This window comes from Siphateles boraxobius, unplaced genomic scaffold, assembly GCF_051911475.1.
Source record: "Siphateles boraxobius isolate OS27281-9 unplaced genomic scaffold, OSU_SipBor_1 100, whole genome shotgun sequence".
NCBI lineage: Eukaryota > Metazoa > Chordata > Actinopteri > Cypriniformes > Leuciscidae > Siphateles > Siphateles boraxobius.
Genome location: NW_027508701.1, coordinates 34,253 through 50,235, shown reverse-complemented (window position 1 = coordinate 50,235; position 15,983 = coordinate 34,253). Strand labels below are relative to the sequence as shown.

General features: G+C 40.1%; 1 protein-coding gene across 1 annotated transcript in view; it reads right to left on the bottom strand.

The window, feature by feature from the left end:
* dip2a (disco-interacting protein 2 homolog A) overlaps positions 1–15,602 on the bottom strand; it is a 127,376-nt gene extending 111,774 nt beyond the window's left edge. The window contains exons 1-2 of the mRNA XM_077240162.1: positions 15,549–15,602; positions 1,854–1,925 (exon numbers count right to left, since the gene is read on the bottom strand). Coding sequence (XP_077096277.1) covers positions 1,854–1,925; positions 15,549–15,558 — 82 coding nt within the window. The 5' untranslated portion in view covers positions 15,559–15,602. The remainder of the gene's footprint in view (positions 1–1,853; positions 1,926–15,548) is intronic.
* Positions 15,603–15,983: the final 381 nt, after the last annotated feature.

Sequence of the window (15,983 nt, the reverse complement as noted above, 5' to 3'; positions counted from 1 at the left end):
AAGATTTTCTTTGAATAACAATAAATATTTCAGTCTGTTCCTCACACAGAGTTATTATATAACTTTAGTATTCTTGAAAAACAGCGCAGAAGTCCAATAGACAATTTCTTGAATATATACTTTTATGGTGATTTTTGGATCTCACCAGCTCCTGTCCCCAATTCACTTTCTTTTTATCGAAGCAAGCAGTGTAAACATTCTGCTAAATATCCTCCTTTTGACTTACACAGAAGAAAGAAAATCATATAAGTTTTAATGACATAAATATCTAGTTAAATGTTGAAACGAAGGCCTTTAGATGCGATCTGCAAGCAATCACATCATCACTGCATGACACGAGCTGATTGGCCTCTGCTGATCCTGCAGCCAATGAGATCGCTTGCTCCACATTTGAATAGTCTGGTTCAGTGTTTGCTGTAGGCTAGTCCTCCGTCCAGAATCTCAAGCATACTCTCTTTAGTAGGTACTTATTTTAAATAAAACTGCAAGAAAAGTATGTTCTATTTACAGTAGTCAACATTTGAAGTGGTTCAAAACCTTTCATCAAAGTTATACATGAATTTTGAACAATACTCGTTGTTGTTTTAGGACAACTTTGATGAACTGTTTTGATCCACTTCAAATTTTGACTACTGTACTGTACTCTCTAAAAAATGCTGGGTTGTTTCAACCCGAATTTGGGTCAAATATTGACAAACCCAAGCGTTGGGTTAAAATTTTTATTTAAAAATGTTACCTAACGTTTGGATTTGTCCATTTATTACCCAAATTTGGGTTGAAAGTACCCAGCATTTTATAGAGTGTAGTGTGGATGTAATCTAGACTGTACTACATCGGCCATGTTGTCATTATCATGTGACCTACATCATGAGTTCTGTCGCTTCACTGCCATTCATAAATCCTCTCCCGTGGCCTCATGGGATAGTAACGTGTCCATCATATGCATACTTCAGGATCTCGCCGAAAGAAGTAGATCATCCGGGGACTTTTTGTCGAGGGACTTTTTTTTTGTCACATACTGTTTTTTGCCGACTGTATAGTAGGGAAGTATGCGAACCCCTCCACCTCCCCAGCTCCACCTGTCTATAACTGATACAGGATTTATGTGTCTATGTATGCAGCAGCAGCAGATCTTACATGCTCAGAGCAGCATCTGTGTATCTATAGGCAGAAGCAAGTACATACTTGATTTGCAGCAGCAGAAATAATCAACAGCAGCAGCAGTGTAACAGATAAAGTCCACCAGGACCAAATACATGAACACTGCCATATTCAATAACATGCTATTCAGAGAGCTGTCATGATTTAAAAATAATGAAATTATTTTCATTTTTGGGTGAACTATCCCATGTTGACTTGGATGTTTTGAATAAAAGACATGAATAAAACAAATTTAAGAGTCCAAAAGGAAGAATTTCTTACATTTTAGAGGTGAAAGAGCAAGGATCCATAAATAATGATCACGTCTATATTCAGCATTTGGAAAGAGATATCATGCCTGGATATATGGGCAGTTGCTAGCCAGCCTAAACCAAACAACAAAGACACACACCACATAATTGAGAGTTTGAGGCAGTTTGAACCCTGCACTTAGTTTTTAGTTTTATAGTGTGGATAACTCCTCTTCCCCATCGAGACACACACACTGTTTCCATTAGCTCAGAGTATCCTTGACATAACTGAAACCATTGATGTATTTCAGATCCTCCCAGACCGCAGTCAGATTCAGAGCTCTGGTGAAGGTCGAAGAGGTCACACAAGTGAGGGTTTTATAACCTAGACATGCACCGCGAGCCAAAATACTTCATTAAACAGTGGCTGTGCAATACAGTTGATAAGAGCGAGCTGTTTACCTTGTATCTGGGGTATGTAGGGCGCCAATAATTTCCCTCTTTTCTTTTCATAGCCTTTCTGTGTGATGTCACCTACAGAGAGAGAGAGAGAGAGACAAAGGGATTGTGATGAATCATGTATTCTGTGTTTGTAAAGCTGGCATCACATTGCTCAGAGTCAGCCCACAGTCCTGGCACAGCAGGGCACGAGAGAGTCCACGGCCCGTAAACATACAACTAACGCTTGGACTGCACACACATCAATACCCGGTTTAAACACACAAATATCACCGAGGCCTCCAGTGCTCACTCGTAACTGTCCTTTTGCTAGAGAAATATCTTTATTTATCAAAACAACCCTGCATGAATTTCCACATGCACTTTAATAACGTACGTTAAGGAGATATTGACCTAATCAAACCCTTACTTTTGTTTTTGCAAATGTTGATTCAGTGATGTGGAATCATCAAATAAAGTTGCCCAAAAAATAAGACAGAGGAAGGCCGTTTGACTGTAATATTTGTGTGACGTGCTTGAGTAGTGTGCGGGATTTATATTACAACACAACACATTTTTGCAGTGTCAGATTTACGCTGGTTAACACTGATGGACCAGCACCGCTCGCCTGCTGAAGATAGTCAATCACAACAGTCCTTTTAGTGAAGTTAGGCCAGTTAAGATAGTTATTAAGCTAGTAATTTTGGTGAGAATACCAGCAAGGAGAACACAGCACACACTGGGTCCAACACGTCTGGAGATTAAGTCACACTGCATCACATAACACAATCTGGAATCAATCAATGCACACGCATTCTCACTATTCCCTGTCGCTGTTTTCAAGGACTCTTATTTTGATATTCCTTTGTCTTTTTTTGCCTGTGTTTAGTTCCTGTTTCCTTAGTTGCCATAGTTATTCATCATATTGTGAATTAAACCCTCAGTCTTCGTATGTTTTCAGTGTTGATGGTTTGTGCTGGTATGCATCTCTCTTTGGTTCCTTGCTTTTATTAAATGTTATTTCATCGTTTGTCTGTATTGAGCCTCATTGTTCTGTATTATCAAGTCAAGCCAACACTTTACAACCATATTATTGAATTAAATAAATACTTTTATTCAGCAAGGATACATTCAATTCATAAAAACTGGCAATAAAGGTTTCAAAAGATACAAAATCTACAATATGTATAAGATTTTAAATAGGCTATGCAGTTCTTTTGAATTTTCTATTAATAAAATAAACCTGAACAAAACGGTTTACAGTTTCCGCAAAATATGAAGCAGCATAACTGTTTCCAACATTGATAATAATCATAAATGTTTCTTGCTCATCAGATCATCATATTATAGTGATTTCTGAAGGATCATGTGACACTGAAGACTGGAGTAATGATGCTGAAATCACAGGAATAAATTACACTTTACTATATATTCACATAGAAAACATGTTTTACATTTTAATAATATTTCACAATATTACTGTTTGTACTGTATTTAATACAAATTAAAACATGCTCAAATCTGAGTGACACTAATCTTTTGAATGGTAGTGAACTTTTCTACAGAAGAGAAAAAGGAAACACGTACTAATCTAAAATAAACCTTAAAACCTAAAAACATTACATTTAATGCGCTGCACAAGTCAGTTGCAGCAGATGTGGAATAAATCAGCTGAGATTAATGTCATTTTTACTCCAAACTTCATAAATACTTATTAAAATACAAGTCCACTGACACAGTTGGAGTGATTTTCCTCCTGCTGATATTGCTGACGGCAGCCTGGCCTCGGATACACACGCTTAATAACAGGCTGTCCGGGACACATGCTGTTTTATAAACTAATGGAGACCTTTCCCATCAGGAATGCCACCACACTTCATTCACTCTTCAATCACACCGATGAGAAATACAAACATATAAAGCTGAAAACAGCAGTACTGTGAGTCTTTCTTCTGGAACACGGACTGATAATGGACAGTCAGATAAAAGCAGGAGAGATCCTGACAGTTACTATAGCAAGTGATCAGATCATTGACACCAAACACATTATAATGATAAAACAGGCCAAATAACCAACCAATCAGCTCACAGTGATTGGATTATAGTATTACAGTGAGAAAATTCATGGATCATCAGAAATCAGCAATTAAAATTCTGGCCGATACCAATAAATGTTGATGTGTTCTTGTTTTTTTGTGTGCGTGTTAACTGATAAACGGCTGATTTGTCTAAATAAATTAAAAATAAAACAACTAACAATAAAACTAACATCAATCAACTGATAAACATATACAAAATAATGAAAAATATAAAAAATTATGCTGTGCAAGTAAATTAAAAATGAACACTAAAAAACTTCATCAATCAGCAGATCCGATAAACTTAAAAAAGTTTCATTTTGAAGCCGATTACCGATAAATGAAAGCCGTGAGGACTGGAAAGTAACTTGGATGCTGGGAAACGTGTGACAGTGGTGCAGTTTGGGAATGCCGAAGCCTTGTGTTGGGATGCTTATTCCCGTGTAATCCTGCATCACCCCGCTTCACTCCAAGATCCCAGCATCTAAAGAAGCTTTTTCTCTTCTAACAAAAGCCATATTGATTCAGCGTGGAGGCCACGGCCCTGCTGACTGACACCACTGAAGAAAAGAGAGACTCCCAAACACATTCCCCTCCTCGAGCCTTTCCCAGCCGCCCGGAGAGGAGGAGGAAGACCTGTGAAAACACAGGAGGGGGCGCTGGGAAAACATCACACTCCAACAGCTGGGTCACCAATCCACACGACAGACCTGCCAATCACAACAGCCGGCACTGTCCCGTAAAGATACGGCAGAGTCCAGCCGGAGGGATGCGCCGATGTCAACGTTTCGGCCGATACCGATAACCGATAATTCTTTACATTTGAAAGCCGATAACCGATAAATCTAAATCCAAATTTGTATATAATTTTGAGAGCCTGATTACAAAAACAAAAGTCTCATCATTAAAAGCCATGTCCCAAACACAATTATAAGAATGTTCTAATTATAGTTTTATGTAGCTGATATGACAGACTTGCGCTGCTCATGTTGCACTGAACTGTATTCTTCTTTTTTGAAGTGATTTCAATCCTATTTCAAGCAATTCAAAACCATCATGTTGAACAGAGTCTCAGCTGAAGGAAATAATACATTATTTATCGGCTTCATATATCGGTCAAAAAACAATAAAAAGTAATATATTGGCCGATACCGATATGTTGGCCGATATATCGTGCATCACTAGAGACAAGACTCGTCTGTGAGAAAGATGCACGAGGTTTTCAGCAGAGGTGTGATCATCAGACAGACACACACCGTGGAGTGTGTGTGGAGTGTGTGGAGTGTGTTCAGATGGCCTGAGTCACCAGCAGGAGTTGAGAGCACGACTGTCTCCAGGATCATGAACACAATGCAGCACTGTAGCAGAGATCGGCAGCTGACCTGACGCATACATTATCTGCTCAAACACACACACAATAGAGGACTATTCTCCTGAACACACACACACATCATTCTCTTACAGGACACCGTCGCTCATCCAGGCCAAGGAGGACATGTACTGAACGCAGGGTCACACTTTATAGTAGATTAAGGCCTTACCTAATGTGTCCTTATACATTTTATACACACTAAATATGTACATGTCAGTGGATTGTAAAGTACTTGCATTTAACCTGCATTTGTTGTTACACTGTTACTCCAAACTGTAACCACTAACCCTAACCCTACTCTTACTACTACACCCAACCATAACCATAACGTCCAGAATGAGGTGTAGTTACACAGTAAACACAGTCTTCTGGGTGTTTAATGTTAGTATATAGTCGTTAAGGCCACTTGAATACAGTGCTGAGAATCAGTATTCATGGTATGTATGTAGTCTATACTAAAAATACAGTGATATTAAAATTCTGGCAGATAATCATAAGCCTTTTTGCAATAAATCTCTGATATAAAAAATAAACTACTTTGTCTAAATAAATGAAACATAAAACACTAAAAACTAAAATCATTCAACTAAAATTATCAATACTGATAAGCTGATTTTATTTTCAAGTAAAGGCAGATAACTGATAAATGGCTGATATTAAAATGATATTTTGTGTAAATAAATTAAAAATAAAACACTAAAAACTAAAAATCGATCAGCCAATATAATATAATATAAGACAATATTCTTTTTACTGTTACGGCCAATAACCGATAAATGGATGATCGCCATATTTTACAATATTTTATCTAAATAAAAAAATCAGATCAACTGCTACAAGTGAATTTAGTCATCACAACATTATAATGTACAGTATGGAAATTCCTTTTGAGAGTGTTATTAAATTATTAATGATTTTAAAGATGCGCTAGATTATGGCAAAAGTAATGTAAATATAAAAAAAGGTGTACAATAAAACATTCATTCCGGCCCATTTTTTGTTCAATATCAATCAATCACGCTGTTTTTTTACAAATATTTATCTAAAATTAGACACTAACCAGCATGATAATCTATACAGATCAGAAAAAACAAACCTGGCGTTTAAATATGTGCTCTTACATGTTGAGCTTGTGCAGGTCGTGTGGGTTCGAATCCGGCTTGCAACACTTCATGATCCAGTTTCCACATCATTTCCTGTATTCACATGATTCTTACTTACTGATAGAGATAACTCACCCAGGCATATGGCAATGAGATAATTGGCCATTAAACAGACACTTGACCAATTACCTTTAACCAATTAACATCAGTGTTACAATGTGGTCATATTTACTATTGTTCAGCGAAATTTCACTGACGATATCCAGTCATTTAAAGAGCAATCTGTGTAATCGGGAGATTTGGGTCAGGGTGAAAAAGCTCCCCATGGAGATTTCGCTCATTTTAAAGTTCACATGAACTCAGCACACTGACCCACAGAACGCAGCTGGGTCAGGAAGTGAATCTGTGGAGGTGTTCTTCAAGCGTCACTACACTACTGACAACAGACCCCTTTTACTGTCTGCAAAATATCACAGAATCCCTGGACAGACCCTTCTCTGTGCCACTACCATTACTATCAACATGTTTCATTTAGCAGTCAATAGAGATGCTGAGAGGAACAATGAGGAGATGTGACTAAAGCCCAGCCTCACAGCAAGAGCTTCATATGATGCTCGAGTTCAGATGAAGGTCAGTGAGAGGACGCTGGTACAGATGGGGATCAGGTGCTCGTCCCTTCCCCATCAAACCAGAAGAACTGGCCATTAGCTGCTGATGACACACACACACACACACACACACACACACACACGAACTGGCCAGATTCAGACTTCAAACATGACCCTGCAGGATAAACTGGAGAGGCACCAACTGATCAATCACAGAATATGATTGTTTCATACCTAAAAGTCAATGTGAAATGACGTTCACAACCCCAAAACATGATGTATTAGATATTCTAAAAAATAATAAAATAATTATTATAAATTAATCACATGACATGTGATCAAAGAATGCTTGTATAAATGAGGTAAAGAAACGTGAAAAAAAAAAGATTCCGCAATTGTGTTAGTATCGGCCAATGACTTGTGAAAACGGAGTACAGTTTAGCAGAAAAAAAACGACTTATTATGTAAATAATATACTTTAGAAGTATGCACTTCAGTGCAAACTGAATGTAATGTTTTCAGAAACTGCATTGCATGTTATGTGCAGTTAAATAGAAATGTATTATTGTGCACTTTTTACTTAAGAAACAGTCATGAAAGTGCACTTAAGTGGCCTTTATTTAATTTATATTGTATTTTCTACAAGTATGGCTGTTTAAAAATATACTTTTAAGATTTGAAGGACACTACAGTACTTCCAATGAATCAAAGGCCCAGATGAAATCTTGCTTTTTTTTTCAGTGCTAATTCTGTGGGGAAATCTGCAGAAAGCATCATTAAATTAGTCCATTTCTTTCCCAGAGTTCCTGCGGGCACAGACTGCATGCCAGTCTAGAAACAGGGCTTAATGATCCCTGCACCACTATACTGTATATCTGACCCAAGAATACCTCCATCATCATCATCATCATCATCATCACTGTGTCTGCTGTCCATCACTCAGTGTGATCTCAGTCTCGTCTCTCCATCTCCAGTATGTTCACCGCACACCAGACGTGTGTTTATGAGCATTCCAGTCAGAGACTGACCCAGATTCTGTCCTGGGTCATTTCTCATTCCAGTGAGAGACTCTCATTTACAGGTGCCGCTCCATCTAGTCCTGGTGACACATGGGATTTTGAGCCCCATCCTTCAGATGACAGTAATTGACAGATAACAGAAAGATTAATGTCATAGGACAATAACGTCCTATTCCCAGTGCTTAGAGAACAACTGAGCCAAACACATGTGGAAGCATCGTCTATTCAACACAATCTCTTTTGATGTTAAACTATTTCACAGAATATCTCGTAGTGCAAGATGGCCAAATATTATTTTAGCTTCGGATTATGATTCCATCCAGTTCAGTAAACATGTTTGAGCGCATGTTTGAGTCTGTTGTTTAAGTCTGGTAGTGTGTGATTCTCAGTCGATTCGTTTTTGACGTAAAGATTTTCTTTGAAACCATTTACGAAGTCATAAAATGATGTGACCCGTAGTGTTTTAACATCTGTTCAGATGTAGTGTATTCCAGCCTTAACGTACCTGTCTGGTTTGACACTATAATTATTGTTTTCATATAATCTAATTGTATAATCTGGATGTGATTCAGAACGATGATCTAAACACAGATGGAGTAGATCGAGTCCATCAACACCCTAAAGCTTCAGTCCTGTACATCTTCATGGCTTCAACAAGTGTGTGGAGGGCAAGCGCTGTCGCAAACAAGCGGAAACCTTCCCGTCTCTCTCTTGAAGCCAACACTGAAGTGACTCAAACTGCAGTTCATCGACTGGCCACTAGAGACCGGCTGCAAAAGAGCCTCAATCTCATAGACCTCCATGTTAATATGCACAACTTTACAGCAGAAAAAAAAATATTTACTGCCTGGTACAAAAAGTGGTTTTGGTCTATAACGCCGGGTTCACACCGGACGCTGAAGCGGAGCGGAACGGAGGCCGCTTCCTTTCGGCCCCCATGTTAACCTATGGTGTCGTTCACACCAGACGCGGAGCACAGCGCAGCCGGCACGCGCCGTGAAGCGCCAGTTTCGGCGTCTGGTCTATTTTTTCCGCGAGCCGCGAGTGATCCGCGTCAATTCCGGCAGGAAGTTACACCAAGAAACACTCGACCATCCGGTCAATTGTCAAAATATAAGCAATTTTCAAAATTAAATACCCTATAATCAAAAGATATAGGGCAAAGGCTCTCCTCCTGTCTACTCGCACTGGGAAACAGGAAGAGGAAAAGAGATGTAATAAATTTGAAGAGAGGATGTATATTTCAACGGTATATATACACTACTATAACTGTCTACCATATTCTCTCTCTGGCTGCGTGTGTGTCTCGAGAACGGATTAATAAAAGAAGTGTACAAACTTCTTGGTTACAGAAACATGGTGTATTTATATTATGAGGTTATTTACTTACCCATGATGTAAAAAAATAGCTCTGAGTAAACAACAACTGAGCAGAAGCGCTTGTCGACCTCCGCGAAGAATACGCGTCTGGTGTGAACAGGCAGGCGCCGGACCGCGCGTGATTTTCCGTTCCGCGTCGCTTCAGTGTCCGGTGTGAACCCGGCGTAAAGCTAATTTTGGCCTTCATGACGACTGTGAGGGGGGTGAATGTTTTTATAACTCATCCGTTTAAATTATATTTAGCCTTAAAGTTGTGCATAATTAAGGGCGTGGCCACTTGACTGACAGGTGGATTGCCGCTGATGTCACTGCTAGCCGTTTATCTGCTAGCGTTAGCGTCACGTCACCTCAGCTAATTCGCCTCGCTGCACATTTCTGGTTATCCGTGAGTGACTCGCGGCCAAGATGGCGACGGCCGGCTCCGCCCACTTTGGGCTTCAAAAACCCTCTTCAGAAACACTACGGGGGACGTCACGCACACTACGCCCATATCTATTTACAGTCTATGGCCGCAAATGACGGAAATCTCGTCAATGGCGGGGAAAAGCTTAATTGTGACATTTACAAGCATTTTCTGAGTGAACATTTTTTGAAAACCAATTTTTTTTTTAGTGGTGCAGAGATTGCACACCAACTTAAAACACAAAATTTTAAAATTCTAATATGAAGATACTTTAAATACAAGAACATCTCATATCCCTGATCATGAATAATTATTGTATGTTTACCGAGGAAATCCCAAATGCTGTTTAATCCACAACAAGAACACGCTGCTTTTAAAGACATGACACACACACACACACACACAAGCACAAACACACAAACCACCTCAGGTGCACATATTTCCGACAGGTCACACGGGTTTCTGAGAGCCCTGTCCCTTTAAATGGCCCCTGTCCCGGTGTCCCTGAGAGCCGGATCCCTGGGAACCATTAGCCAGCGTTTAGGCATGACCCATCACTATCAGTCCAATCACATTCAGAATCAGAGACAAATCTCCAGCGTGAGAGCCAGAAGACAGAACGAGCCAGGATCTGTTCAGAATGATACACTCTAAAACATGCAAGGTTATTTTAACCCAAATTTGGGTCAAATATCGACAAACCCAGACATTGGGTTCATTTTTTAACAATATTTTTAACCAAACGGTTGGGTTTGTCGATATTTGACCCAAATTTGGGTCGTTTGTCAATATTTCACCCGAATTTGGGTTGAAACAACCCAGCATTTTTAGAGTGTACTGTAAACGAATGATGCAGCGAGAGCTTGATGTTAAAGAGTGTTCTGGGTTAAAACAAGTCCAGCTCTACTGACAGCATCTGAGACATGCTGGGAAATAACACAGAACATCATCTCGACGGGTTTGACAACAAAGAAATCATAATCATAACGAGAGTCTACTGTACGCCTGCCGCCAACAAAAACAACATTTTATTCAGTTGTTTATTTTTACGAACTGAAGTATGAGTTGAAGTTGATGTCTGTTTAGTAACATTATTTATAACAGAATATTTCTTTAAGGGGAGGTACTATAGATAAATAGGCTACATTTAAAAAAAAATGTAAATAAACCTTCTGCAATATCAAATAATAAACTAAACCAATACACAAGAATTTTCAAAATCTCACACTCTTTCTCACCACCATCCCCCAAACTCACACACACACACAGACACACACACACAAACACACACACACACACACACACACACACACACACACACACACACACACACACACACACACACACACACACACACACTCTTTAACGGGATCCAATGTCCACAAAGTGGCATCTTAAATCCCCAAATCCACTGAATCCTCTCATCAGTCCAGAATCACCACGACATGAGATGAGAACAATAGGTCTGTGTAAAACAGCATCAAATACGGCTCTTCTCCAGACCATAATGAAGTGTGCCCACCACACCCGCTGTCCCGGGGCACTGCCAGCCTGCAGAAACACTGCTGCACCCCCCCCCCCCACACACACACACACAACTTTACTGAGAGACAACACGTCAGTGACTCAAAGACCCAGCCAGAACTGATGAACATCTGATCTCAGCTTTACTCAACTCTTAATGTGTCCTTTATCTCCCTATTCTAGGACAAAGCTGAAACCTGAACGACACATCACTGAGGACACAATCCAGTCCAAGTCACAAGCGATTGCCAAAACATTTTAGTTTTAGAAATTACACAGTTAATTACAAAGTAACGCATTGAAATGAGCAAGTAGAAAGACTGAAACTGTATTTTCTTTACTCCAGAAGTCTTTACAACTCTGAAAAATCACCTTTTACAGTGCAAGTGTTATGAACACACAGTACAAAGCTTAATACATCATTTCAATTTTGTCTTACTTCAAATCAATGTGTTACATGCCATTTCTTTGTCATTATTTGTGAAATTCACAAGCAATTTCTAAGTGAAAATAAATCCTACACTTTTTTGTAGCTCTTTAATGCAACAATTGCAGGTTTCTCCAGTGTGTCCAAGTTTCCCATCATCTCTGAAGCTCACAGTCTGTGTGTCCCTGTGACGCTCAGCTCAGCTAAACACAGCAAATGTGTGTGAGAGAGACAGAGAGAGAGAGAAAGAGAGAGAGAGAGAGAGAGAGAGAGAGAGAGAGAGAGAGAGAGAGAGAGAGAGAGAGAGAGACAGAGAGAGTTAGAGAGAGAGAGTTGAAGTCAGCCGCCGGAGAGAAGAGTGCAAACCTCTGCTGTCTCTCTCTCTCTCACACACACTTCCTCCCGTCTGTCCTCCTCCCCCAAACCTCAGCTCTCTCTCGCTCTCTCTCTCTCTCTCTCACACACACACACACACACACACACACACACACACACACACACACACACACACACACCCTCTCTCTCTAGCACACACACACACACACACACCCCCCCCTCTCTCTCTCTCTCTCTCTCTCTCTAGCACACATACACACACACCCTCTTTCTCTCTCTCTCTCTCTCTCTCTCTCTCTCTCTCTCTCTCTCTCTCTCTCTCCCTCTCTAGCACACACACACACACCCTCTCTCTCTCTCTCTCTCTCTCTTTCTCTCTCTCTCTCTCTAGCACACACACACACACACCCTCTCTCTCTCTCTCTCCCTCTCTAGCACACACACACACACACACACCCTCTCTCTCTCTCACCCCGAGCCCAGCCGGTCTGACGGATTAGGAAACACTAAACCCCCACCGTTCTCACACAGAGAAAGCTTCTTCACGCCACCTATCAAGAATCTCCAATTTTTGCAACATAGAGCTCAACATGGCTTAAAGGGGTTGTTGATCATGATTTCACTTTTCTAACTTTAGTTAGTGTGTAATGTTGCTGTTTGAGCATAAACACCATCTGCAAAGTTACGACGCTCAAAGTTCAAAGCAAAGGGTGATTTTTGCTTTTAAAGAAATAGTTTAAGGACTACAACAAACGGCTGATAGGAACTACATGAGCTTCCTCCCGGGTTAGTGACATCACCAACCATAATATTTACATAAGCCCTGCCCCCAGAACATGATTTATAGATGATCAAGATAGAATATGCTAATCAATGACTAGAAGATAACTACATAAGCTACATAAATTCATCAACTAATCATTCAGAAATGTTCTCACTTCTTCTTGAGTCTCTCCATCTTTCTGACTTCGGTTTGAACATAAAAGGCTAAAGGTTTTAGAAATGTTCAGTGCGTGTGTGTTTGAGGTAAAAGGACAGGAGCTGTTGAAGCTCCGCCCCCTGCGCCGGGAGCAGCAGCTCATTTGCATTTAAAGGGACAGACACAAAAACGGTGCGTTTTTGCTCACCCTCAAAAAGTGACAATTTTAACATGCTATATGAAAATATCTGTGGGGTATTTTGAGCTCAAACTTCACATACACACTCTGGGGACATCAGAGACTTACTTTAAATGAAAAGGGCATTATACCACCCTTTTAACAAGATCTTAAAGATTCTTTAAAGCAATAGTTCATCCGAAATTAAAAATGGCCAACCTCATGTCATGAAAACCAATGTTCATTTCAGCAATAATGTAGAAATTAATCAAATTAAATAATAAATGCTGTAAAAGTATTTTTCTATTTTTGTTTATGATGCCTGAAATTAAGAAATGTAACCTTTTTTTCAAGAGTAGCATAATTTTTCCTTTTTTGATTTAAATGTGTTATTTAATCTTTTATTTTCCTTCAATATTTTTGGTGTATGTATGTGTGTATATATATATCGTTGTTTGTTATAGCACCTTTACATGCAATTTACATAATATGCTCATGTGAATTGCATGTAAAGGTGCTATAAAAAAAGTATTACTATTATTATTAATCACTGAAAATCATGCTTATTTGCACCTGGACATATTCAAATTGTCAAGACAAGCAACAAATAATGGCTTCTGTGTCACTGATTTGCCATATTTGAATATATAGCCTATGTGAATGCAAATGAGATTAACAGATGTGAGACTTTCAGCACATAATGAGTTTCACATGATCCTTTCCTGTCATGTTTGGTGTCTGTTCAGCTTTATATGCACAAAGCTGAACATCTCCTCTCGTGTTCATGGAAGAACGGCATGAGGAGTAAATGATGACAGATCTCATTTATTTGAGTCAATTATCCTTTTAAAGCACAATTTAAAAAGAACTAGAGAATAAAAAGTTCCTTGATGAGATTAAACCGGTTCTCCAACGCTTCCTGTCAGGCTGTAAAGCACTTTTTGTTCTTACCGAATCCGTTATTTACATATAAACAAGCACACACTCAGACACGTAACACACACACACGCACACACACACACACCTGCTGTGTCAGAAAGCATCCCGGACACAGATATGCATTCATCGGCTTCACATCCAGTGTTCGTGAGGAATCCCGAGCCGTGAGATTGTTGACCCGTCACTGACAGTGTGTGTGTGATCTTGTTAGAGAGAGAAAGAGAGCAGTGTTCTCGTGTGTGTGTGTGTGTGTGTTTCAGTGCGACCACCACACAACACACCAGAATACCAGACATACTGGAAACACAGATAAATGTGACAAGTCACATGTGTTTTCAAAGACGACACATCACAACAAGCTCAAGACGCCGTCATTCAGTCCCATCACACATCTGACCTGATGAAAACTCAAGCAAACACTTCTGCAGGATTCAAGAGCAATCTCACGCTTGCAGATCTTTATAGACGAGTCAGAGAGCTAGATCTTTGTGGCCAAACATGATCACCATGCAAGATTTACATCTAATCTTCTCAGTCAAAGTGTGAAACACAAGTGCTAGATCCTCTCTAATGCACTGTCTAATTACACTCACACACACACACACACACACACACACACACACACACACACACACACACACACACACACACACACACACACACACACACACACACCTGAAGCATAAACACAGTAGGCGCCACCGGCTAATCAGCTTTAACAAGCATTAGCGAGAAGAATCGAGCCATACACGAGATCTGCAGATGGTGTATCATACGGATCATTATTTATAACCCTCATCTATATAATCAATTGAATGTTCTTGTAAATAACTGCAACCATACTAATTTGAGTCAAAAAAAATGTAAAATGTAGGCGACGTTGACAATAGAGAGCCTAAGCCCCCCCCCCCCCCCCCCCCCCTGCTTCCGGCTCATGGGAACTTATTTCGGGAAAATATGTATGGCGAGAGACAATGTACAATGTAAATGTACCGCACTCATATCTAACCGTGACCCCAAACCCGAGGGATCCCAAACACCGTGACTTCTGTGTGCCGTTACACCTCTACATCGTACATATACGTAAACATACACACTCACTTACACTATCTTTCAAAAGCTGCGACACAGTTGCTAACATGAACAAGCTGCACTCAAATAACTGAAGCACAAGTGATCCTGTCCACAAATGTATTCACAGTGTATATTTGAAAGCATTATAAGACATTCATGCGATTAGATGAATGGAAAGAGAGCAGGCACATTGATTTTAATATCACTATATAATATAATATGAGTTTGAGTCCTGAGGGAAGACAGGAGATCTAATGAGTATCTGAACATCAGTCAGCCGACGCTACAGCTGATACACAGAGGAGAGGAGGAACACACCGAGCGGGAAGATGACGGAGGAGATATAGAGACCTCCTCACCCAGGATCATTTATCCTCGCGCTTCCCAGTGTTTGACTCTATCCTCGGAGACATCGACGTTTACAAGACCAAACGCAGAGACGCAATCAGCCGTACAAATGACACACACTCCTGTGAATAACACACTGATTATGATCTGCATATGAATCCTGCTATTGGATTCCCTCACGGTGAGAAACTGGAAAATATGCAAATTGGGGAAGGCAAAATAAAAGATGTGTGGGGGAGGGGGGGGGGGCAGGAAGGAAAGAACATGAGAGAGGAGAAAAGGAAGGAGAGGTGGACAGGGACAGGGATTTCGGCAGACGGGGATTGTGAGATAAAAAGAGGGAAAGAAAGGCAGGAAGAGAGGGAGGGCTTTCACCGATCATTAACTTCCTCTCGCTCTTTCTCTCGTTTGCTACAGGAGTAATTAGTGCGTTTACACTGACGGGT